The 27174-nt window shown below is 36.5% G+C and overlaps 1 protein-coding gene across 4 annotated transcripts in view; it reads left to right on the top strand.

Moving 5' to 3' along the window:
* The window catches only part of ARAP2 (ArfGAP with RhoGAP domain, ankyrin repeat and PH domain 2), a 183982-nt gene that overhangs the window by 40623 nt on the left and 116185 nt on the right, over positions 1-27174 (top strand). For all 4 annotated transcript variants that reach the window (XM_078068483.1, XM_078068484.1, XM_078068485.1 and 1 more), the window contains exons 7-9: positions 2037-2106; positions 9164-9284; positions 17568-17746. In XM_078068483.1, coding sequence (XP_077924609.1) covers positions 2037-2106; positions 9164-9284; positions 17568-17746 — 370 coding nt within the window. The remainder of the gene's footprint in view (positions 1-2036; positions 2107-9163; positions 9285-17567; positions 17747-27174) is intronic.

Here is a 27174-nt window from a genome sequence, read left to right as displayed (position 1 = left end):
GCTCCAGAGCAAAAGTTAAGGTAAAATAAGATAAATGCTGTAAGCTTAATGAAGGATGAAAGCTTATATTTTTTTTAATGTTTTTTTAAAAAATTATTTATTTTTACGTAAACTCTATTCCCAGTCTGGGGCTTGAACTCATAACCCTGAGATCAAAAGTTGCATGCTCTACCAACTGAGCTAGTCAGGTGCCCCTATATTATCTTTATTAAGGGATTATTTCTGTTAGGGGAAATGGGTGCAGTGCTAGTGTTTTTCACACACTTTTGTGCTAACCCTTATAAATTTGGATATTAATACTGTTAATAATATCATTGTTTTATTTAATTTTTTTATTTGAATATAGTTGACATACAATGTTACATTAGTTCTAGAGTGTAGCCAACAACACTTTTACAGTATCATTGGCTATATTCCCGGGGCTGTGTCTTTTATTTCCATAACCTATTCATTCCATAACTGGAAACTTGTACCTCCCATTCCTCTTTACCCATTTTAACCATCCTCCTAACCCTCTCCCCTCTGACAACCGTCAGTTCTCTGTATTTATAGGTTTGATTCTGCTTTTTGTTTATTCATTTGTTTTTTAGATTTCACATGAGTGAAATCATAAGGTATTTGTCTTTCTCATCCTGACTTATTTCACTTAGCATAATGTTTTCTAGGTCTATCCACACTGTCACAAATGGCAAGATCTCATCCTTTTTTTATGGCTGCATCATATTCTGTTGTATGTATATGTGTGTATGTACACACACACACACACACACACACACACACACACACATACACTTTTATCCATTCATCTACGGATGGACTTTTGGATTGCTTCCATATCTTGGCTATTGTAAATAAAGCTGCAGTAAACATGAGGTGTATATATCTTTTCAAAATGCTGTTTTGTGTGTGTGTGTGTGTGTTTTAGGTACTCTGTAGTGGAATTACTGGATCATAGGGTAACTCTATTTTTAATTTTTTGAGGAGCCTCCATACTGTTTTGCACAGAGGCTGTACCAATTTACATTTCCACCAATGAGGAATTGGTTCCCGAGGGTTCCTTTTTCTCCATATCCTCCTTAACACTTGTTATTTGTTGTTTTGATTCTAGCCATTTTGACAGGTGTAATGTGATATCTCTTTACAGTTTTAGATTTGCATTTCCCTGATGATTAGTGATGTTGAGCATCTTTTCTTGTGTCTGTTGGCCATCTGTATGTGTTGTTTGGAAAAATGTCTATTAAGTTCCTCTACCCATTTTTTAATTGAATTGCTTTTTTTTTTTTTTTTGGTGTTGAGCTGTGTAAGTTGTTTATATATTTTGAATATTAAGCCCTTATCAGATATATCATTTGCAGATATCTTCTCCCATTCAGTAGATTGCCTTTTTGTTTTGTTGATGGCTTCCTTCACTGTGCAAAAGCTTTTTATTTTGAAGTAGTCCAGTAGTCTATTTTTGCTGTTGTTTCCCTTGCCCTAGGAGAAGTATCTAGAAAACTGCTGCCACAGCTGATGTTAGAGAAATTACTGCCTATATTCTCTTCTAGTATTCTTATGGTTTCAGATTTCATATTTAGGTATTTAGTCCATTTTGAGTTTATTTTTGTGGATGGTGCTAGAAAGTGGTCCAGTTTCATTCTTTTGCATGTAGCTGTCCAGTTTTCCTAACACCATTTGTTGAAGAGACTGTCTTTTTCCCATTGGATATTCTTGCCTTCTTTGTGGTAGATGAATTAATTGACCACATAAATGTGGGTTTATTTCTGGGTTCTCTATTCCATTTCATTGATCTATGAGTCTATTTTTGTGCCAGTACCAACAGCATCATTGTTTTAAATACTTACGTTAACTGATTAGGAAGTGTCATTTTATGTTTTTTTCCCTACATGCCATTGCCAAAATGTACACTGTCATAGCCTAATTTTTTTTACACTGTTTAACAACAAATAGGAATGTACTCAACAGTTACACTACAAATGTATTTAAAACCCAAGTTCATGATACTTGAATGTAAAATAACAGTTTCATATGTTTTACAGAAAACGCATGTTTCAGAAGAGATGGGTGAAATTTGATGGCCTTAGCATTTCTTATTACAATAACGAGAAGGTAAGAACATTTTATAGTTCTCAAAGATTTTCTTGCATATCCAAGGTACACTTCAGTACTAAGCAAGCAATTTGGTTTTTAAGAACAGAAGTTGGATTACCAACATGAAAAGAGTTTGCATGTGGTGAAACACTCTATTCATAGTTTAACTTTTCTTTACACATAAAATTTGGATTTAAAAAAATTACACATCCAACAATTATTTATGGAGTGTCTTCTACAACAGGAATTGTTGTGAATGATGTAAGGATGAATAAAAAATTATCTTTCTCTTAGAAAGCACTAAGGAATGTTTACAAAAGGATACTACAGGTAGGCAACAAAAGGAGAGGTTACCTTGTACTCTGGAAGGATATGGAAGAACCAAAGAAGGCTCTTGCATGAGATTTCATTTGCCATGGGTCTTGAAAAAGAGGAACGTTTGCACATAGAGACTAGAGAGACTAGGACGTGGTAACAGAGAACCATGAGATGTCCAGATGCGAAGTCAGTTTTCTGATCGGAAAATAGAATATATGAAGGATAACCCAATCAAGAAATGGGCAGAAGACATGAACAGACATTTTTCCAAAGAAGACATCCAAATGGCCAACAAACATGAAAAAGTGCTCAACATCGCTCGGCATCAGGGAAATCCAAATCAAAACCTCAATGAGATACCACCTCACACCAGTCAGAATGGCTAAAATTAACAAGTCAGGAAACAACAGATGTTGGCGAGGATGTAGAGAAAGGGGAACCCTCCTACACTGTTGGTGGGAATGCAAGCTGGTGCAGCCACTCTGGAAAACAGTACGGAGGTTCCTCAAAGAGTTGAAAATAGAGCTACCGTACGACCCAGCAATTACACTACTGGGTATTTACCCCAAAGATACAAATGTAATGATCTGAAGGGGTACATGCACCCCAATGTTTATAGCAGCAATGTCCACAATAGCCAAACTATGGAAAGAGCCAAGATGTCTATCAATGGATGAATGGATAAAGAAGATGTGGTATATATATACAATGGAATATTATGCAGCCATCAAAAAAAAAGAAATCTTACCATTTCAATGACGTGGATGGAACTAGAGGGTATTATGCTAAGCGAAATAAGTCAATCAGAGAAAGACATGTATCATATGATCTCACTGATACGAGGAATTCTTAATCTCAGGAAACAAACTGAGGGTTGCTGGAGTGGTAGGGGGTGGGAGGGATGGGGTGGCTGGGTGATAGACATTGGGGAGGGTATGTGCTATGGTGATCACTGTGAATTGTGTAAGACTGATGAATCACAGACCCATACCTCTGAAACAAATAATACATTATATGTTTAAAAAAAAAAAAAGATAGTAGGAAGGGAAAAATGAAGGGGGAGGAAATCGGAGGGGGAGACGAACCATGAGAGACTATGGACTCTGAGAAACAAACTGAGGGTTCTAGAGGGGAGCGGGGTGGGGGGATGGGTTAGGCTGGTGTTGGGTATTAAAGAGAGCACGTATTGAATGGAGCACTGGGTGTTATACGCAAACAATGAATCATGGAACACTACATCAAAGACTAATGATGCAATGTATAGTGATTAACATAACAATAAAATTAAAAAAGAGAATATATGAAGGAGACTTGAAGAGATGAAGCTGAAAAGTTCTTTGGAGCTAGAGCTCATTGAACATCTTGATGAGAAAGTGGTCACAATTTTGTTTTTAGGCAAGTGAATCTTAACATGATACTATTTTGATCATGTCTTCATTAGGTATGAGAATGTCTTTATTCTTAGGAGATGTAGGCTGGAATATTTGAAGTGTCCTATCTGCCAATGTTTTTCAGATGTTGCTTACCTATATATTTATATTTATAAATATATTTGCGCACACACATAGGTAAAATAAAAACTGAAGATGTTAACAGTTGTCAAATCTGGTTGGAGGATATATGGATGTTGGTTGTCATAACCATTCTACTTCTCTGTGTTTGAGAATTTTCCTTAATGAAATGTTGGAACTAATAAATATATAGTATTTTTAGTTAATTAAAATCAGGTAATCTTATAGTCTGAAATACAAACATTCTCTTGCTAGACTCATTTAACATTTAAGCACATTTTCTTATTTATAGCTTATACTCTAACATTATTTTCTCATTATTTGGAGAATATTACTTCCTATTGTGATATTTGTGGCTTGAATAGAAACTCCCTTTCATATATTGATTCTTCAGTGCTACTGGGCACATGCTACAATACTAAGAACATTAGAAAGTTTGGAGAAGTATTACTTGGTTTCACCTTGTAGTCATCCAGATAAAGCATCAAATAAGTTTAAACACACCTCTTCGAGGTTTGCAAGATGGTGGGATGAGTATTTTTTTAAAAGCTGATTTTCTGCCTTTGCTACTGTTTTTAGTTTGCTTGTGCATTTGCATGTTGAGACAGTTTCCATTCCAGCGGTGGGTACAATGTGGTCTCTGTATCTGCTGGAATCTGACCCCTAGTTTTTTTTCAGCAGCTGTGCCCTTCTCTGGTTTGATTGAAATGAGGGGGAATACTATTCAAGAGTAAGACTTCCGTGCCATGCGGCTCTGTTGGTGGTGGTATTATCCCCATGTGGGAGAGAGAATTTCTGGTATCCATGTCCAGCAGTGAGATGAGTGCCTGCCACGTTGTTCGGTATTCCTGCAACAAAAATGACGCAGCCTTGGTTTGAAATTGTGATACAGAGTTCATGTTAAAATGAATGGTTACAAATTCTTTTGCTTAACATTGTTTTTAAAATTTGAATTACTGTTTCTGTGGCATTTCGTCCCTCTACTATCCAGATGGTTGGTTTCATCTTGGCAAAAAAATAAAAATGTTGGGATGGGTGTTTCCTAAAAGGAGACACAGTTTCTGTTGTGACCCACCTTGCTCAAGGATGGATTGGAGGGCTGGGAAGAGGGCATTTCAGGGCCAGTGTGCGGAAGGCCTGGGTGTGGCCATAGCGACAGTGTCATCTGTCATGTGCGCTGAGTCCTCGCGCCTTTCAGTGTTTAAAGGTGCATCTGAGGAGTGTATGGCTGGGCAGAGCTCTGTGTTTCCCTGGTTTTCCCTCACTTTCCTCAGTGCTGCTCTATCACGTCTCTGCAAGAACTTTTTCATTGTATTACTGAAAATGGCATCATCCCACCAGCCTTGATATCTTGTCACCTGCCAAGAAATCTCACTCACCCCCATTCTCACTCGGCTGTGGGCAGAATTGCCTTGTGGTCATTTCATTGTCTGAAAGTGGTAGTAGATAAATGACAAACTTGACCTAGATATGTGTGTGTTACAGGCTCAGGGATGCTTTAAAATTTCTGTCCTTAAGGAAAATTTTACACTCTGAAAAACACAGTCATTCTGAGCCTGTTGTCTTTTTTTTTTTTTTTCCCTCTATCTTGTCTTTATCGTGTGTTGTTTGAAGAGAAATATAAAGGCAACTCTACAGTGTTAAGAATGACAAGATTTCTTGGGATCTCGTAATAGATTACAAATGAGCCATTAGAGAAACTATAACTTCCTGAGGTTAAAGTGACATGATAGTTAGCTTGTTAAGTACATTTTGATCACTCCTGGGGGAATTTATTTATTTTTCTATTTTGGAGTATTTACCTGTTAAATAGGATATTATTATTATAGGCATGTGGGTGGGTTGCTTTTTTGTAAGGAATTGTTTTTTAATCTCTTTAAGCAGATCTAGAGGTGGGAAAATCTGTTTAAAATTCTGATTTCTTTTCCTACAGTGCTGCTTGATTTTTTTAATACTGAAAAATGTATTAATGGTAACATTTTTATTCCACAAATGGTTAATTATCTCACTAGAGATCTAGTTTTATAAGCTCTTGTAATTCTTAAGCAAATTAAGATTTGAGAATGGATCATCTAAGAGAAGAAGTGTAAATGTTTGTGGACATTCTGGATTTTTCAGTCTGATCTCAGCCACTGTTGACTTACAGCCAGAGGCCCTTGCACTGTCCCCAAAGGTACTATGCTCCTTCCCACGTCTGAGGTTGCCTGACACTAGGGAGACATTTTCCCCCTTTCCTCATTCCTGGAGCACTTAGCGGTCTAGTAGTGCCCAGCATTGCCATCATACCCCGCTGCATTTATTGGGTTTCCTTTAAGCCAGTCAGTCATGTAATTCTTTGCATGACTTTTTTCAGCGGTATCTGGGTACACACTGTGGGGAATGCGAACATGTTTTTTTCCTGTATTTTCATCTCCATGTTTTTGCTCTTCCATCTGAACCTTCTGAGCCATTGCTATCCACCAAAATTCTGTGCAAACTTCAAGATCCATTTTTTTAATCCCCGTCTATGAACCTTTTCTTTATTTTTTTCCAACTATGACATTTGAACAATCATATGCAAGAAAGGTTAGAAGGAAGAGAAGCTGAAAGTAGGGAGGCAGATCAAGGGAGTGTGCAGTAAATTGGGCCGTAATTATCTGGGTGTAGGCTGTGTAGGCCAGTGCAGGTATTAAAAAATGAATTTAGAAAAAATACCAAAAATGAGTTGTCAGAGCTTGATTTGATTGTGATTGATTGGACGTAGAATTCATTAATTGAGCTTCTGCAATGCCGATTGTGTGTAAGGTCTGAGGAAAATAGATGTATGACCCACCGTCTATTTGGGGAGACCGTCTTAATCAAATGATCACACAGTAAATACAAAAATCACCGTTTAAGTTATAGTTAGTAATTGCTATAAAGGAAAAATGCAGGTTGTTATTAGCTTAAATTAGGGTCATCTGCCTAGGTGAGGATGGGAGCCTATGAGAAGAGGCTGGTCAGAAAACCTTTCTTCTGGAGCATATACTTATGCTGAAATATGAAGGATGGAGAGGCAGGAACCATGTGAAGCTGGATGTGGACAACATTCCTTGAAGAACAGAGTAAGCAAAGGCACTAGATTGGGGAGAAACATGATATGTTCATGGAACCTCAAAGAAGGCTCATGTGACTGGAGAGAATCAGAGAGTGCCAGGGAGGAAGTTGACATAGTCACTGTAGGGAGAGTCCCAAGTTACGTGGGTGCAAATGAGCCACACAAATGAATGACTACTTAAGACTGACTAGAAGAGTAGTATTTTAATGAACAGATATAAAGGGGGGGAGGTTATGTTTTCAGGAGATAATTTAAGGTTTGAGGTGCTTATGGGACAGTTATATGCACCCTTGCAGTTACATGCAACTTGAAATATGAGGTTGGAGTTGACCAAAATGGATAAGGAAGGAACAGATTTTAGAATTTTCCTCATAAAGTTGGCAGTTGAAATAGCAGGAATGGATTTTCTTAGAGAAGATAAAACAAAAAAAGTAGAAAACAAGGAGAAGAAAAGTTACCTTGAAATTTCTTACTTCTTGACATCCTTGTTTTTCTGTGAGGTTGCCCACTCATCTTCTTCAGTTACAGTTCAAAAACCGTGTTCAGTGTCGGCTGTGTGAGGGGATGTGGGAAAGCCTTTGTGGCGTTGGTAGTTAAAATGGTGTTGAAGAATGCAGAGGATTTTGATGCATACATGTAGTGAGGGATAGGAGATTGGAGCAGAGGCATTGGAAGAGAAGAAACTGTCAAAGAACTAAGAGGGAATGCCATGATAGCATAGTATATCTTCTCAGCGGGCAGAGGATAACCTCCCAGTAGAGCACCGTGCTGCTGACCGTGACTGTCCCTTATCTATCTGATATGCATGGCAGGAATTTACCACTAGGAGGAATATGACCTTGACATTTGTTCTCTGCATGGAATGGTTTAATACATTTAAACCAGTGGCTTCAGATACTTGGGATCTGCTAAAAAATGAGGGTTCCGTGAATCATTCTGTGGAAGGAAATAGTAGAAGAAACCCTGTAAAGATGTATCCAGACTCTTCTGATATTTAAGACCTTCCATAATGTGTCCTTGATGTATGTTTCCAGTTTTACCTCTTTGGACTCTACACTGTGGATGCTCTTATTTCTCTACTTTGCCTTTATTATTATTAAAGCTTTCCAGCCAGGATGGCCTCCCAACCAGTTATCTGTGTGGTTAAACTCAAGCTTTCTTCAGGTCAGGCTCTAATGTCATTATGTCTATGAAAACATCTGACCTCTTTTAAGTAGAAGTTGGGAGTTCCCATCTTTGTACTCATACGTTCCATGGTTCGGACTACGTTTTAAACTTTTCTGTCATCACATTAGCTTGTTTTTCATTTTGAGGCTCCTTGAATGTATAAATACTATTTGAATTTTCTTTCCAACACAAGGCCCAGTAAATATTTCACCCTTAGTAAATAGCTGAAATTGTCAGGTGGTCCTTATGCCAAATGGTTTTGGTGGATCCAGAAAAACGAAGACTGAGAAAGCTACCAAGAGTCTTCAGAATGACCTTCTTGAGCAAAATGGTAAAATGCATGTGCCAGTCACGAACAGCCAAAATTGCATTAGGTATATGTCGGTTGCAAACAGCCAAATCCATCTTTTTTCATTCTTTTGTCTTTTTCATTCATTTTTTGTTGGGGATTAAAGGTAAAGTGAGGCAGTTGTGATATTAAGATAATTATTAGAATCACTGGGTAATATGTTTAATTGATATAATGCAACAGTCTGGTTTTGATATATATTCTTGTTCACAATATGCAGTGGCAGTAGTTTTGAAGTAGTTTAGTTACAGTACCCACCATGGCCAGCAGATGCCTGCAAACACCATAAAATCATTTTGACCAGATAGTTTTAAAAAACATACAGCTGGTTTTGGGAACTCTGTATTGCTGGTCTAGTGCAATTGTTTGTATTTGATTCTTTGCCTTTTAGTTTTAAATTCCAGAAGAGGAGAAAATTGAAAAGACATCTCATGTGAAAGGACCATTTAATATTTTCCTTTCTGGAGTGTTAAGTGTGTCTGAGGATATATACTATTTGTATGTCATTTTAAAAATGTAGATTAAAATTATGAAAGAGAAGCACAATATGCTTGTAAATATTTGTAAATATTGTACCATTCTTTTTCTGATAAGGTCACAAGAATTTCATTTTAATCAGTCTTGTTTGTGTATCTTTTTCTCTAACCAATACAGGAAAAGTATTCAAAAGGAATAATTCCCCTTTCTGCTGTATCTACGGTACGGGTTCAAGGAGACAACAAATTTGAAGTTGTTACAACACAAAGAACTTTTGTTTTTAGAGTAGAAAAAGAAGGTAAGATTATTTCTTTATCCCTGTAAAAACACTCATAGACATTAATATCTGACCAGTCAGAAGACTGATAAACTAGTGAAGCTACAAACGTCAAGAGATCTTAAAATATGTTACTTTTAAGTAATTTACATTTTATATTATTTTGAATGCCATAAACAAGTTGGCAAGTCATTTGCTGTTCATTATTCTTGCATGCAGCAAATACTTAGAATCTACTAAGTGCCAAGAATTCTTCTAAATTCTGGATACATAGCAGTAAAAAAAAAAAACAAAACAAAAAAACCCAAAAATCTCTGCTTCTTTGGAGTCCACCTTTTAGCTGTTGTTTCATAATGCAAAGTAGTTATTTAATATGCAAAAACAATTTTTCTCACTATTAAAAGATTGGTTCTAGGGAAGTTAACTTATGCCAGGTTCAACTGAAGACATAGGCTCAGTAATCATTCTAGTACAGATTTTGGAGCATCTTTTATACTTTTTCAATTCTTTTTACCTTCTTCCTCTGCTATAGGTCACTTGATGGTGAAAATTAGATGGCATGCAGTTTATGGATAGAGACTAAATCTTTAGATCTTTTTTTTTTTTTTAAAGATTTTATTTATTTATTTGACAGTTAGATAAAGAGCACAAGTAGGCAGAGTGGCAGGCAGAGGGAGAGTGAGAAGCAGGCTCCCAGTGGAGCAGGGAGCTGGACGTCGGGCTCGATCCCAGGACCCCAGGATCATGACCTGAGCCGAAGGCAGCCACTTAACCGACTGAGCCACCCTGGTGCCCCTAAATCTTTAGATCTTTTCTGACTTTTGAGGGGTGGTAAGGAGGGAGATCCAGGAGAGCTAAGAGTTTTCTGTTGCATACTTTGATTGACTATCAGTACGTTATTATTATATTCCTTACTACTTTTAAATAATATAGGTAAGGCCATCCTCATTAATTAAAGAATTATAATTTTAACTTATTTTTTAAAGCTTTTATTTTAGTATAGATTATAACTCAGTTTTGAAAATACTTCTTGGTACTTAATTATTTGAGTAATGGTGATTTAGAGAACTTACTAAATTCTTGATATATGCAGTGATCTGTGCTTCATTATTCACGATAGTCTTGTGAGGGATGTAGGTGTTACAATTATCCCATTTTATAAAAAGAACAATCCTATTTTACACAGAGCCCATTCTACCCTTTTATAAACTACAACAATATTAGATCTTATGGGGCAATATTTGTCTTTTTTATACTGATAGATTCCTAGAACATATACCAGTGCAAGGCACATAGAAAACATTCAATAAATCCTACCTATTTCTAGAAAGCTTTCATTATTCCTTGGCATAATCAGTAAATGCCTAAGTTCCAGCTGCTGTCCACACTGGGGCAGCTTTTTTCAAACTGTGCATCACTATGCATTTGTGAAATCAACTTAGTGGTTTCTGATGGTACTAAAACAAATCCCCCCAAAACAGAAAAAACATGAAATAGAATAAGAAATATTAAAGTGCATTGCTTCTAGTAAGTATCGTATTGTGAGACATACCTGTGTAAATATTGCACATATGTAGGGGAAACAGTGCTTCTTACTTAAGTTGCTATTTAAAAAGTCGTTGAGGTCGATAGCCCCGAGTCGGGGTTGGCAAACCATGGCCCGTTGCCTAAATCTGGCCACTGCTTATTTTTGTAAACAAAGTCTTGTTCCATCACAGTCACCGTCATTCGTTTGCATATTGTTGCATATTGTCTGTGGCTGTTTTTGTGCCTTAGTGGCAGCGTTGAGTGTGACCAGGAAGGCCCAAGGTATTCTCCTTTGGACTGGATAACGTGAGGATCTTTCCTTATGCTTTGGTTTCCTCTGCCTAGAAGGTGACTGCCTGTTTCTTTGAGGTGCTTATCACTTTCCCCTTGGCTTCTCAAAATGAATTTCACATATGCTGCATAGCTTGCATTTTAAGATAGACACACTAAATAAAACTTCCCACCTGTGTGAAAATCTGTTTAGCCATATTTACTTACTGTAGTTAAAAGTTAAACAGACACATTAAAGTAGAATATATCAACCCACATGTTTAAAAGTTACATGCTGTGATACATAGTTCATATATGGTTCATAGTTCATGTATCACATAATTATGATAGAAACAGCATAAGAATTTCATTAAAACTTTGGTGTAAGTTATTATTTGTAAAATAAGTCTTAGGTCTTTAAGTTTTAAAACATGAAAATACTGCTTCAATAAAAACTGAAACTATCCACATGGAATTACTGAGTAATGTGGTTTTATTGAAAGTCATTTTTAGGGCGCCTGGGTGGCTCAGTCGTTAAGCGTCTGCCTTCGGCTCAGGTGGTGATCCCAGGGTCCTGGGATCGAGCCCCACATCGGGCTCCCTGTGCAGCGGGAAGCCTGCTTCTCCCTCTCCCTCTGCCCCCCTTCTCTCTCTCATGAATAAATAAATAAGATCTTTTAAAAAAAAAGTCATTTTAATGTCATAACTAACGTTTTTAAAGATAGGTAAATGTAGAGATGTGTGTGTATAAATAGTATACATGTGTCTATATATTTAGTATGGCACCTTCAACAAGATACTAAGTATGTTTTATTGTTTTTTCCTTCTCCCATGTATACAGATGGTTGATTATTTTTTACTTTGGGGGAACTGAGAAATCAATCATAGTGGCTTATGAAATATTTGACTTAACTTTTAAGCCAAAAGAAACTTTACTTCAGTCTAACCAAGAAGCAAGACAAAAGTTTAGAACACAAAGGGGAAATGGTTTGACATCCTAGCAGAAATGAATTCTCCATTTTTGGTGAGAAGGTTCTGAATGGCCTATCCTTTGTCTCCTCTGAAGCCAGGGTCCCTGTTGCCAAACTGTTGCATTGCCCATTGGCATTGCTAAGACAGGATTGTCATTTGGCGTCTTTTCCCCACAAATTTTCAAAGGCTTCAATTCCCCCAGGTTTCCTAGTGAAGTATTGTTATGCTCTTAGTTGAAAATGAATTATGTTGAAATAATAACATTTTAAAAATACTCTTCCTCAAATAAAAAATTTAGTGGGATTCCTTTGTCCTGAAGCAGAACCACTGGAGCTGATCATAGGGTCATAATGGCTAATGCTCTCTCCAGTCTGTATTCCCCTGGCAGCTGTGGTCACACACGCAGATGCATGACTTCAAAAAGCAGGTGATGTTTTGAATTCGCAGTTCTTACAGTGAGGAAAGGGCTTAAGAATTCTAAGTGGTCATTTGTGTTCCTGGGCCATTTTCAGTGCTGGGTTTCAGCTGCAGTCTCATGTTCCTGTCTGTCTCAGCTGGTCCTGGATCCCTGGGAGGCAGGCAGGTGTTTTTCCACTCAACTCTGTTTCCAGACAGCATCTTACAGCCCTCCAGTGGCAGCGATGATGCCAAGCTTGTTTGTTTGTTTGTTTGAAGGAACACTTGGTAAGAAACCCATAAATTTCCCTTAGTTATTGTGGGCAAGCAGACTTGCCTGTCTTGAAATAGTCAGTGTTGTTTTTGTTTTGTTTTGAGGGAGAAAGAGAGCACCGTGGGGAGGGGGGCAGAGGGAGAGAGAGAGAACCTTAAGCAGACTCGGCGCTGAGCGTGGAGCCTGACACAGGGCTCAATCTCACGACCCTGAGACCCGAGCCAAAATCAGGAGTTGGACGCTTAACCCACTGAGCCACCCAGGTGCCCAGAATATTTAATGTTTTAGAACATTGTAAATGGAACATTTACTAGGTGGAGGGAAAGCCAGGGGAATTAAAAGTTCTCCGTTGTATAAATTGGCCGACTATTGTAACGGGTCACAAACTGTGGAGTCATTCTTGAATCTTTTTCCTCTCATATCGCACATCCAGCCCATCAGCACATCTGATCATTTTTGACTTTGGGAATATATCTGGATTCTGATCGATTCTGACACCGCTGTCATTACTAGTCTAATGCAAGCCACCACCTCTCTCTGGGTTATTGTAATAAACTCCTTTGATTGACTTATAGTCCTGTTTTCTATACAGCTGTCAGCGATCATGCATCAAGGAAGTCTGATCACGTCAGTCCACTTCAGATGCTGTGCTGTCTTTCCATCTCCCTGAGAGTAAAATACTTACGTCCAAGAGCCACTACGTGATCTGGCTCTGGTCTCTGTCCTTGTCTCCTCCCGTGCTCTCCCTCGCTCACTACATTTCAGCTCTTCTCTTGCTCTTGAACATGTCAAACCCGCATGTCAACCCCAGGGCACTGACACTTGCTTTCTTCATCTGAGAGTGCTCTTCCTGCAGCCATCCTCCTGACTTGCTCTATCACTTCCATTTCCTTTGGCTTTTGCTTAACCATTGCCTTCTTTCTGAGGCTTTTTCTAGTATCAAGTATAAGGTAGCACTTCTTGTGTCCCTCATCCCTTGCTTTACTTTGTCCCATTGCACTTGTCACTGTGTAATACATTATATATCTATGTTTTATTGCCTTCCTCCTTTCACAAGAGGGCAAGCTCCAGGAGATTAAGGCTGTGGTCTGTCTTGTTCACGCTTCCATTCCTGGTATTCAGAATAGGTCTTGAAGCCCAGTGGGCACTCAGTTAATATTTGTACAAATGAATGGCTATTGATTTCATGAATAGTCATGGTGTGCAAATACTTCCTTCTCTGAAATTGATCATGGGTTACGTTGAGGAATCTTTAGTTCAATTATATTAGCATATCAAAAGTAAAGGTCCATCTAGACTTTGTTAGATTCTGTTACTAATCTTTTACACAGCCCTTACGTAGTAATCCCTAGGATAATCAGTCCTTTATGTTACTAATGAATATGCCTACTGCTAAATCTAGTGGTCAGACAATATTGTCTCTTTTTGGTTTTTGTTTGTTTTTTTACTTTTTTGATTCTTACAGTAGTTGGCATACATTCCTGAAAACCTCAAGAACTGGTTTGAGGGAATTGCTATTTTATTTATATTCTAGCATAATTATAAGAAAGTGGTGATTTTGTTTTCTCTACTCCCCCCCCCCCCTTTTTTTTTTTCCTTTTTCCAAACTGGAATGCTCTACTTTGAGCAAAGCTATATCTAGGTCAGGGCAGTTCTCTAAGGAATAGTGCTTAGCACAGTGCTAAGATCAAGACAGACAGTAAATGTTTGTTATTGGAAAGAATAAAAGCACCTTGGTGTGAAGAGCAGGCAGAAGCTAGTATAATAACTAGCTTTGCCCAAGACACTTAGCCCAAGGGAAGATCAGTATTTGATTTGGAATATTGTGATATATGGAATATTGGAATGTGTGTATGGAATATATGGAATATTGTGTAATATGCTTATCAAAGCATATTCCCCGTGTCTAAGGACACACACGTTGCATAGCCAAATATCAATGATGCTTGTAATCTATTTTATTGTGTTTGAATGATCTGTATCACTGTTTATCTCCATTGGCATGGGTAATTAAGAAGAAACTGAATGTTACTATTAATTCTCATACTTATTCATGACTGTTTACTTCCTGTTAGTAAATGAGGCCCTCAGGAGCTAGACAATACTTCTAGGCTGTAAGAGAACCATTTGTTTAGATGCAGCCATCATATGTTTAAGTCCAACAGATGCAATTGCCAGTTTCAAATTATTTTCCTGAGAAACTGAGATACATGCTGAGAGCAAGGTAGAAGCCACAAACACTTTGGCCTAATTTATAAAGTTATGACCTACAAAGTGAAGCAAATCAGAGAAGGACAAATAGCATGTGATTTCACTCATGTGGAATTTAAGAGACAAAACAAAATGAAAAAAGAAAGAAAAGAGAAAGAAAAACAGGCTCTTAAATACAGAGAACTAACTGGTGGTTGCCGGAAGGGAGGTGGGGGAGGGGATGGGTGAAATAGGTAAAGGGGATTAAAAGTACACTTACCTTGGTGAGCGCTGAGTAACATATGGAAGTTTTGAAGCATATTGTACACATGGAACTAATAGAACACTGTTGATTATATGTCAATAAAAATTGAAAGAAAATTAAAAAAAACTAAGTTGGGTTTCTTTTCATAAAAATATGACCTACATTTCAAACTAAATGATTTATGTAGATTAATATAAACAAACAAAAAACATTGTGTTGTTTACTTGGCAGGAGTATCTTGTGTGAAACTAATGATCACAAGTAATAACCAATGGAAGGTTTGTTGTTGTTCCTGAAAATATAAATTATCCTAGTGCAGTCTGGATCTGTTTGTGTAGATATAAAATGGAGACATTTTCATGTGTTTTAGTTTCTAATGATGCTGGGGAAGTTGGGTAAATATTTCTTCCTGATCCATGGGAACTATTACCTGGGGACTACGTAATGCCTATAGTAAAGCATTGTTGAATGAGTTTAAATAAATACTTTGGCCTTGGTCATTAAAGACAAAACTGTGTTTAGTAGTTTGGAAAGTGAGGGAAAAATAAAGATAATTTAAAAATTATGGCTCATTATAAAATAACTTAGGGTTCATGTTTGAATGGGAGCAAGTCTAATCTGGAGACCTACACCAAGATCTAGAGATCTTGAATCCATAATGGAGTAATTCTTTCCACACCTTAGATCTGAGATACTACCCCAGTTTTCCAAGCTTGAGCTCTGCTTATTCTTTCCTTCTTCTTCCTTCTTGATAATTTTTCCTACCTGGAATTCAGCCTGTTTTGTTTTGTTCCTTTTGCCTTGATAATCACTTCTTTGTTTTTTGCTAGCCCATTTTCTTGCCTCATAGATAGAGTTGTACCTCAGGATTTGTCCCATTTCTTCTCCTTTCACATTAAACGTTTATCTACTTCCATGGATCTTCTTTTGTGTAGGTTACCTTCATTCATGCATTGCTGTCCACCTAGATGCTCATGCTAGGGCACTGAAAACCTGAGGTGGTTCTGTTAATAAAATGGAATCTTCCACCTTCTTTGCTCAAGTCATTGTACTAAGCTAACTTTTATTCTGATAATTTATATTTTTTTGTGAATACCTGTCAAACATATTTAAAACTTCAGCTGTTTTTTCCGTCACTTAAGGTCTTGACTCTTCAGATATGCTTTTGTTTCCATTTTCATTGTACTTCAAGCCTCTCTTGCCTTAGTCCTGATCCTCCCCAGGCTTCCAGTTTGGTCTACCTATCATCATACTAATCATGTCATTTCCTTGTTAAGAATCCTGAGTTTTTTTTTTTTTTTCTTCCCTCTGTAAAAAAGTTTGGAGGCAAAATTCCATACAGGTACTGCAGAAGCTCTATCCATATTTCCTATTTCCTCTTGAGTTCAAAATTATCAATATGCTTATCTATAAGTTAGTCTCTGAGCAGATGTTGGTTCTTTCTGCCTTTGTTCTTGTGTTCTTCTCTGCTTAGAGTCATAAAGTTCTGCTCTTCCTTCACCAAACTCCAGTTTTGTCTTTTCAAATGCTCCTCATTCCAAGACCTAGCGCAAATACTTTTTTTTCATAGTGCTGAGAACAGTTGTCTGAGTTAAAACATTTGATTCTCCTAATTTTAATACTAACTTGCTGTATGACCTTCAGCAAATGACTTACTTCCATTGAACTGACTCATATTTTATTTGATATCATTTGTATGACATTTATGGTATTCTGTGTTCTATGTTCATATATAACTTGACTTACAACTTTGATTGCTCTTTGGGGACTATATCAGAGTCCTGTGTCTGTAACACAGTGTGTTATACATAGTTGAAGGTCACTTAGCTTTTGTGGAGGGAGAAAACCAAATTTTAATTTACCAAATGAGAAGCTATTGTTACTGTAGTGAGAATGGAAGGATGAGTGAATATCAAGTCAGCATACTCTTAAGTAGAGTAGGCTCTAAGTAACAGAAGTAAGATTTTCTGGGCCTTTGAGCAACTTAATTGCCAGATAAAATCTGTTAACTCGTGTCAGTATTACTTCTATTAAAAGAGAAAATCCAATCTCATGAATAATCTATAAGAGTGCTTCTTAAATATTAACATGGTTTCAAATCACCTGGGGATCTTCTTAAACTGAAGATTCTGATTCATCAGGTCCTGAGTGGGGCCTGAGATTTTGCATTCTAATAAGCTCCGAGGTGGGGCCAGTAGTATTGATTACAGAACACCTGGGTAGTGTTATTTCTTTTCTCTTACAGAATTGGGCCATTGGGCTCTCACTGCAGTAGCATTTAGATTGTGGTTGTGGGAAAGAATCTGTAAATTATGTGTTACAGGGAAAATAGATCCTTTGCCCGTGTTTCTGTGCCTGTATAATTTATATGAGTATGGATGTATGTATTTTCTCCTGTCTTCATTTTCAGAGGAGAGAAATGACTGGATCAGCATACTATTAAATGCACTGAAATCACAATCCCCTGCCTTGCAGTCTCAAGCAGCTGCTGCACCTGAGAAATGTGGATATCTTGAACTGAGAGGGTATAAAGCCAAAATTTTTACTGTGTTAAGTGGAAACAGCGTGTGGCTTTGCAAAAATGAACAGGTGAGCTCTGTTACAGTAATTGCAAATTGCGGTGCCTTGATTACATTAACAACTGTGGCTTTTTTAGACTTATTAGTGTTTTTACTTATAGCGCCTTGCTTTTGCCTTGAGTACTGCACCAAATGTAACAAAGAAAGCGTTGTTTTGTTGAATTTTCTCAGTTCCTCAGTGACAGGAAAGTAATCTACATCAAATTTGAAGCTAGACATCACCTTTTTAAGGGACTGGGAAAATAAAATCTTGAAAATAATTTTTGAAGGGTATTCTTTAGCTGAAGTGTTATAACACTATATGAGGTAACAATCAAGAACCAATTAACCATTACAGCTGTTGATGAAATAGGCACAGTTCTGCACCTGTTGTGTTTCTTTTGTAATAGAAAATTGTAAGAGTAGGCACAGGTAACATGTTTTCTTGAGTTTCCAGCATTTTTTTTTTTAAAGTAGATATGTTGCTTGCAGAGGAAATAATTCACTATAGGCAAGTGGTTCATATATGCACATACATACACATACACCACATATAAATGAAGTAGACTTGAGTTGTTGACTTACTGAATTTGGTTAATATTAGAAAGACTTAGTAGAGAAGTTCAGTGTTTTGAGGAGACTGGTATTAAAGTTCTAACAAATTCTGTTAACTTTATTTGATTCTGTAGACTTCCCTTTCTCTAACATATCTGATTTTTATTTTATATATTTTTTAAAGATTTTATTTATTTGAGAGAGAGAAAGCATGCGCATGCATGCACACACACAAGCAGGGAGAGGGGCAGAGGGAGAGGAAGAAGCAGACTCCCCACTGAGCAGGGAGCTAGATGTGGGGCTCGATCCCAGGACCCTGAGATCATGACCTGAGCTGACTGAGCCACCCAGGTGCCCCTAGCATATCTGGTTTTCAGTATGTATAAGAAAATACCCCTTTTGGGGAATGAATTCTTAATCTTTTAGCCTAGAATATGCTAGATGCTTAGTAATTTGTGGAATTGCATGGTGTGCTTTGGATATCTGATCTAAGATGAACTCATTAATGACATATAATGAATTATGATAGGGTGGGATATAAATGCTGACTGTTTTCATAACAAATACAGATGTCAACTCAAAACAAACATTAGTTTCAAAAATATTAACTATAGATCTTTAAAACATCTTCTGAACTTCAGTGTGATCTTATTCATTATATTTTTTGGATAAGATTTTTTAGCCAGTTAACTGTGGAAGGCGTCATTGAGCATTGTTGGCATATTAATAACTTGGATAGTTAACATATTCCTCAAGAATAATAGTGATGTAAAGCTTATAATGTGTATGAACTGAATGAACATTTTCAGTCTGAAGTGAGATGATTAAAACTTTTCTCATTGGAATGGAGTTTAAAAATGCATAATTTGCATTTATTGGTATGTAAGTTACTCTGCCAGATTAATTGAGGTATTCATTTTTTACTTGCATGGATTTGATGGACTTTACATTATTAGTTTCATCGCTTCCGTTAGCTAGATTGTCTGAGTTTATGTTATTCTCCCAAAATAGATGTTTTTTTAAAGTTTTATTAACATTCTCTGATTAGAAAGAAATTGTATGAAATTATTGCTTTAATATTAGCAATTGAACATAAAAAGCATAAGAATGACTATCATCTGGTGAGTACCAGGTATTGTGCTAATTAATTTATAAACATTTCCTTTTAATCTTGCCCACAAATGTAGGAGGAAGATCTTCTCCTCCATGTTTTATAGATGAGGAAAATCAAGATTGCGTAAGGATTGTAGATAGTCATGCATAACAAAACCAGAACTTTATGACTCTAAGTGTAGCATCTTAGCAACTATACCAAACTTTCTTTTTAAAGCTTATGTTGAAAATTTCTGGCCTGTGACCTTTTAGAAATAGCCTAAGCTTCTTTCCTTGAATAACTTAGCTGCTTAGGAGGTTCGGAGTATAAGTGTGTATTGAGTAATACACATTCTACCAGGTGAGGCATTCTGCAAGTGGTGCGCTTGCTTAGGACTCAAGTCCTGTCTTCCAGGAAGAAAAGTCTGACAAGACCATTGTTTGTGATGGATGACGAACCCAGTGCTTTATTAGGCTTATGCAGGAGTTGTAGAGAAGTGCAAAAAAGGGCAACTAATGAAGTCTGGAGATTAGAAACACTTCCACATACACAAGTAATGAATACATTCTCCTTAAAAGTTAAACCATTAATGCTGGACCCCTCCTCATCTTTTGAGACATAAACCTACTTTCAGTGCATGTATATTTCAGGTCCTTTTCTATGCATTAACATGCCTTTATATATACCCTTAAAAAGTACATACTGTTGCTTGTGTATGTGTTAGTTTTAAAAATTTTTTATCATTTTATATGGAGCTGGGTCTTCAGGGACTTGATCTTGAGTCAAGTCTTAAAAAACTAGTTGGCTCAAGACTGGATGGTTAAATTAAGGAAGGCCTTCTATGTTTAGGCCCTAACTTATCATTCCAGTTTTATCTGTGTTTACATCCTGGTGTATGCCTTTCTGTCTAGAGGAAAGTTGCCTATTGGTTTTTCACATGGTTGAACAGATTGTGTGAAGAACTTGGGTGATGTGCTAAATGGGGAGGCTTTCTCCTGAATGCAGGGGGCTTTAAGCTTGCATTTAAGAAAAGCACTAAAAGGTAATCATTCAGTGCTACTTCTAGAAGTTTTATATATACAACACATTAGGTAATTTTGTGCTTTTTTTAAATATGGAAAAAAATTTACTTATAAAAATGTAAGAGTAAGAGGTGTTATCCCTGAAGCTAATATAACATACCAATCATACTTCTATAGTAAAAATAAAAAATAAAAAAAGTGAGAGGTGTTAGCTTTGAACTTCTGTATCTAAATTTGCGTTGGATCTAATTGAGTTCCATGCATCAAAGCTAAACTATTTTCAGTTTTAAAAATTTAAAAAAAAAATAGTGAATTTATTGCCCACATAATTTGTAGTGTGAATAGAATAAAAAATAAGGAAAATTGACCTACACTACCCTAAATATGAATTATTTTCATTCTTCTTGCTTCTGTTGATGCATAGTTTTACAAATTTACTTTGGAGGTCACTCCAGAGAGAGGAAACATAATGGATAAAGGTGGAAAGGTAGCATATATTGAAGAGTTACTTAAAAGGAAGCTCCAACAGTCATTTAGAGCAAAGACGATTGGACAGAGCTAGCAGTTCCGGGTTTTCATTCTTTCTCTGCTACTAATTGGCTCAGGTAATTAAGTTAATGTCTTTAGGTTTAAATGGCATCATGTAAAGAAGAGAGATGGCTTACTATTCCTAAGGCCATTATGTAAACTGCATGTTAAAATTCCAGATATCTGGGCTCATTTCAGACTGTGGACTTTGAATTTCTGGGGATAGAATGTTGGAATCCACATTTATATAAGGCCTCCACATGTATCAGAAACTACATACAGTAAAACACTGCTCTAAGGGTATTTTTTTTTTCTTTAAAAAATGATAAGCATCTAGGTAAAGAGAGCAAGATATTTATGGAGTTGGAAAATGTGTAAAAATAGCCTTCAGCAGCATTGAATTCATCATCCTGCAACTTGGGACTATCATACCTCTTTTTGTGATTAACTTTCATTTGGAAGTGATCTTTTCCCATTTTTAAATGTGCCAACATTTAAGTGCAAAGTTAAGATAATCATGATTAGTAGTAATACATTTTGAAATTTTGAAGAACTGTTACTAATTGTGCATAGTTCTGAACTATAGCTACTGGTATTTTTTTTTTTTTTTTGCGCTAAGATCTCAATTTTTAAATTAAATTGAATTCTACAGTATCATTTAATCCCTTTTTCTTAATGTAGACTTTTATTGCCAGAGTATGATCTAGCGCAAACATTAAATTCCATTTGCAAACTCAGCATAAAGGGGACAATGTTTGGAAAACAGTTTGAAACTGTTATTTCCCATACATTCCTTCAACTCTGTCTGTCTGGAAGTGTACTCTAATTTTGTGGATTATTGTTAATCTTTTCCAGAGCTTTTTCTCTACTTCCAGAAAGTGTCCTTAAGATTCTGTGTCAAGAATCCCTACAAATATATTTTCAGTAATTCTTTCACCTTTTTCTAAATCTGTCCCTTCTACTGAATCAGTAACTAAGTTAAAATAGCTGTTAGAACAGGCTATCATAATTATTGCCTTTGCTTGTTTTTGAAATTCCTTCTTTTTTAACAGAAATGGTATGATGATAGCTAGGGGGATGCCAATCTGCATCTCCTTATGGACACTTCACTGACAGGTCTGAACTCTATGGAATTAACATGGACTTTTTGTTTTCCCAATTGCTTGGTTCAAAGATTCATTTTTTTCTTTCATCTCTGTCTTTCCCTTTCATTCATTAGTAGATTGTAGGAACTGAAATTTGCAGTAGTTTTCTACTGAGTAGGAGAAATGCCTTAGGGAATATCATGTCCCCTCCCCCTGCCCTTGCCCAATAGGTTGTAAAAAGTTGAAAAGAACTATGAAGAGATATGTAAAAACATTTGTTAGAAAGGAGTTTGGCAATGTAGAAACAGACACAAATTCTCTACCTAATTACTCAGTTGTAAAACACTGTGGCGCTGTTATCACATAAATTACACGCCATCCCTTTATTTAACACCATCTCACAAACGCAGTGTTTAATTTTTACAAATATTGTTCTCTTATGTTTTACATGCCTGCAGTATAATTATGATAGTTTTTCTCCAGTGTTACTTGAACTTGTTTAAAATGAGTTGTGTTTCAGTTTATACAGCTTATACTACATACAATTCCCTGTGTTTCTGTATTCATCCATTTTACAAAATGGATTTTTATTGGACACCTTCTCATTTCTGGGCACTGCTCTAGGCTCTAGGGGTATAGCAGTGACCAAAAGACGCCTTCTGTTTAGGGTCTCACCTTCCACTGTGGGTATCGCACATCGTGATAAATAAGTGGGACTTCTGGTGGCTTTCTGTATGTAGCCTTTTCTTCCTTTCTGATTATTATTATTATTATTTTTGGCATGGACTTTTATGACCTTTTCCTAAAGAATTGTTTACATTTTAAATGCTGTTAGCTACATGAACTAGGTACCAGCTTGATTTTAACCTTAAACGTGTTGTAATTTTATATTCTCAAATTAATGCTGTGATGGTTTATTCACTGTTAGGTCTTCAGGAGTTTCAGGCCCGTAGCTGACACTCAGTAAACATTTTGCAGAATGAAGCTTGTTGAATGAGCGGTCATTTACAGCTGTTTTTCTTGTCTATAGAGCTTAACCATTTTTTGTTTTTCAATTTGTTTTTAAGTTACTCTCTTTTCTGTGAATTGTCTCTTGATTTTCTTTTTCCTTTTATTTATTGGGATTTTATTGTCTTTCCTGACAATTTCTTTAAGCTCTTCATATAATAAAGATAATTAATCGTCAGGTCATTTTCTGTAACTGCTTTTTTGAGCTATCGCTTACTTTTCATTCTTCAGTTAATTTTTATTGTGTAGAAATTTTATTATAATTAAACTGCTTTTTATTTCAAAGCTTATAGATTTTCTATATTCTGGCAAATAATTATTTTATAAATTTATTTGCCTTGATGATGTGGATGTAGTATATAACCCACTATTTAAAATTTCAAATGAAATAATAAAATCTCAATGTACACTGAAGTATATGTAGTGTTACATACATGGTATTGCTATTTGAATGAAATTTCTGCAAATGGATGTGAGGCACATTTAAGATAATTGGCTTTGGTTTCCATTTGTTAGGTTGTTCCCACAGCCAGCCTCCCCCATTTATTTTTTTTTTTATCTTTTTTTGTGATAAGTTTTTTTCAGGATCATGTTAATATTAGTGAATTTGTTACAACCAGATGTCTTGCTTGGTGGGTCTGTGTATCCATTTAATGATAATTGTGGCATTGAGGATTTAACTATATAAATTTACTTGATTAAACATTTTCAGATCAGGGTATAACAAGAGACTCGTTCCCCCTCGTTCCCCCTACATAATGTTCCCGGTGTTTGGCACGGGCATGAAACTCTAATAGAATTTAAATAGACCTCACAGGGCTGTGGGTTGAGTAGCAAAGAAAGAAGCAGCAGGATGTAGGTGGTGACCTCAGATTCTCTGGGTTCTGTATCTGGCCAAACTCTGCATCTGGTGTTTCCCCGGAAATGTGGTGCCAATGTCATACAATGCCACATCTGTTTTCAACAAATGTTTAAGCACCAAGTTCTTAGATTTCTGGCATGGAAACCTGGCATCCAGTATTTCCAAAAATAGGTTTGAGATTTCAGCAAATTTGGGGTTAACAAACCCTTCTTTAATTTTCCCGGTTAGGAATCAAACTTTTATTTTGCTCTTCCGCCATGTAGTTTCAAAATGTAGCTTTAACCAGGTTCTGTTGTTACAAATTCATACAAATAACCCATTTCAGCATCTTGGTAAATATTTACCATTCATTCTAAACCGAGTATATACTATAGAATCATTGGTGTGAATACTTTCAGTCCTAATAAATAAAATGGAGATACTTTTATTGAAGACAAATTCTGGGTTTAGAACTCATAAATGAAAGAATTGTCTGTTTGTATTAGACCCTTCATTTATGTGGCACTCAATTTTTACAACCGTGCTGTAGAAGGTAGATATTACTGTGTTTCTATAAATGAGGAAGTTGAGGTCTAGATAAAGTAAGTAACTTGGTAGTAGTCGGAGAGCCAGTAAATGGCTTAGCCAGGATTCTCCCCCAGGTCTGACTCCCAGTGCCGACATGGTGACGACCACCTTCGCAGGTTGTCCAGATCTGTTCGCCAAGCAGTAACATTGTTACGGTAGTGCTGATGGAGGGATTCATGCTTTCTGAGATCCCACATTCTGTGATAGCAAATTAAATATAAGATATTGTTCAGAATCTGTTTTTAGCTTTTTGCTTTCTATAGTAATATTCTACCCGCTGAATTTTCATGCTCCTGTTTTTTTCTATCCAGCTTACAGCATTTTAAGTGTCGAAAAGTGTGGCTTGTCCCTGACTTGTGCCTATTTTCAAAATGAGACTATTACAATCAGATTGTAGTTAAAGGGTAATTTATTTTTTAACATTTGCCTTCCACCCCATTTTTATTTATTTATTTATTTATTTTTTCCACCCCATTTTTAAAAATTTATATATGCTTGCTAGTTATCTTAAATATGTGTTTTCTTGTAATTAGCTTTTTCATAGATAATATGTTCACTTGGTTTCAAATCCAAGAGGTAGAAACTAAGAAGAATGATAACAGTAGCTAACTAGGTCTGTGTAGCACTCATTGCCTGCCTGGTGTTCTTCTAAGCATATTTAATGGGTTGATTTAATCCTCCCCACCCTGAAGAAGTGTCGGTACTACTGTTCTCTCCATCCTGCAAATGAGTGAACTGAAGCCAGAGAGGTGTACCTGATCAAGCTGGTCTGGATTTTGTCAATGATCTGGTCAAGTTTCACTTCCTTTGGAAAGTCTACTAGAGGTCTTAATGATTTAAGATGATTTTTGTGTAATCACTGCATGCCTTTTCTTGTGCTCTACAGAAGGCAGAAGCAGCTGTTGATATCCTGATATTTAAATATTGCAGACTCATCCTGTCTAGATTCTACAGCTGGTTCTGCTGTCTGATTCAGTTTTTCTCAACATTGGCTGCATATGAGAATCACAGGGTTGTAGTTTTGCTTTTTAACTGGAGATTCTTAAACTCTGCTTTCCAATTCAGGGGATAAGAATCTCAGGGTCGGAGGGAGCATTGAGGAATTAGATATATTCTTAGTATATTCTAAATACAGTCTGAAAAATTGGCTTAATGTCACCACAAATATTTTTAATAAGAAACACAGTTGTTTCATATTTAAAAGCTCTCAAGAGCATGGACATTTGTTTTGTTACTCTGCTGTACATTTTACAGTCCACTTGTGCCAATGAATTCAGTAGATACTCTTAATTACTCAAAACCATATGGCCATGGCCAGCAACTGATAAATGGGTTACAATTTTCTTCCAGGCTAAAAAAATCATTTTTGCCTTGTTCGAAAGAAATTTGGGGTCTAGAGCCCACCCTCACTTATTTTTTCACAGAAATTGCAGCTTTATATGTAGACATTTCACAACTTGCTTGTAGAAATGAGGGGCCACCAGTTCAGGCCAGAGCCTGGATAAGGCTCATCAGTATCCATAAAACACTGTTACTCTTGCCATTTGCTAGTCTGATGGATTGAGTAGGTATCTCTGCCCTTCCTAACACACAGTACCTGCAAGCCAGGTGCTCATCAGAGAATATAACTTGGCATGGAAGATAATAGTGCATATCCAGCTCTTGTCAGGTCTCCATTATGGAGATCTGTTGGAAGGACATGCGGTCTGTTCTAGAGTTACTGCTATATCGAGTCGGCCCATCAGGTAGCTGTTTTTGAGATATCCTACCTTGCCTGACATACGGTAGCTACACTTGTGAGCATAGCACAATTTATAGGATTGTGGTATCACTATGTTTGCACACTCGAAACTAATGTTACTTTGTGAACTATACTTCAACTAAAAAAAAAAAAACCCAAACAAAAAAACCCCACAAAAACAATACAAAAGAACCCCCTGCTTTATTTCTTCATTTATAAAAGAGAGCTTGAGTTTCCGGTCACTTGCTTTGGAAGTTTCTCCAACAGTTGTTATCCAGCAAGAACACTGATATGGACAATTGAGAATTTTTTTTTTTTTAATTGTAGTAAGTAAGTATAACACTGAACCTATTTGATTCTCCTTGTCCATATAGATCACATTAAGTATTGTTTTATAGATGAGTTTGCCATACGAAGTGGAAGTATATTACGTTTTTCTAATTATTTTGCAACACTTAGCATGTCAGTGCATCTTCTCTTTTATATTATTGACTCTCAGTTTCTCTCTTGTTTCTCCTAACATAATAAGCTATTTGTACTTTCATAGGAAAAAAAAAATCAAATTGACGATACGTTTTATAAATGCGTCATTTCCTTATTCTAACTTAACATCTTATGTTAAAAATATGAAGGGAGGCTTTTCTGCAATTTATGAATGAAAACTCTGGATACTTTTACAAGTGGGGGAAATTTGTTACTATTTTATTTCACTTAATTTATTAGGAATGCTTTAGTATCAAATGACAAAAACCCAAAGGATCGCTTAAATAGGGATTTGTTTTAACAAATCGATTTCTTGGTGTAGGCAGCAGAGAGCTGATGCTGCCAGGGAACAAGGTTCTTCCTATCTTTTTTTCTCACTCTGGCATCCTTAGGTACAAGAATTTGTTCTCAGGCTTTTCATTTCAAGGATTCTAACAGCTTCTGTGCTCCGATGTTATTTCCTAAGAAGATGGAATGGCGAGGGGTTAAAGTCTTTCTTCTTCCAAGATTTGTTC

Source organism: Halichoerus grypus, chromosome 3 (assembly GCF_964656455.1).
Source record: "Halichoerus grypus chromosome 3, mHalGry1.hap1.1, whole genome shotgun sequence".
Taxonomy (NCBI): Eukaryota; Metazoa; Chordata; class Mammalia; order Carnivora; family Phocidae; genus Halichoerus; species Halichoerus grypus.
This window is presented reverse-complemented; position numbering and strand designations above follow the sequence as displayed.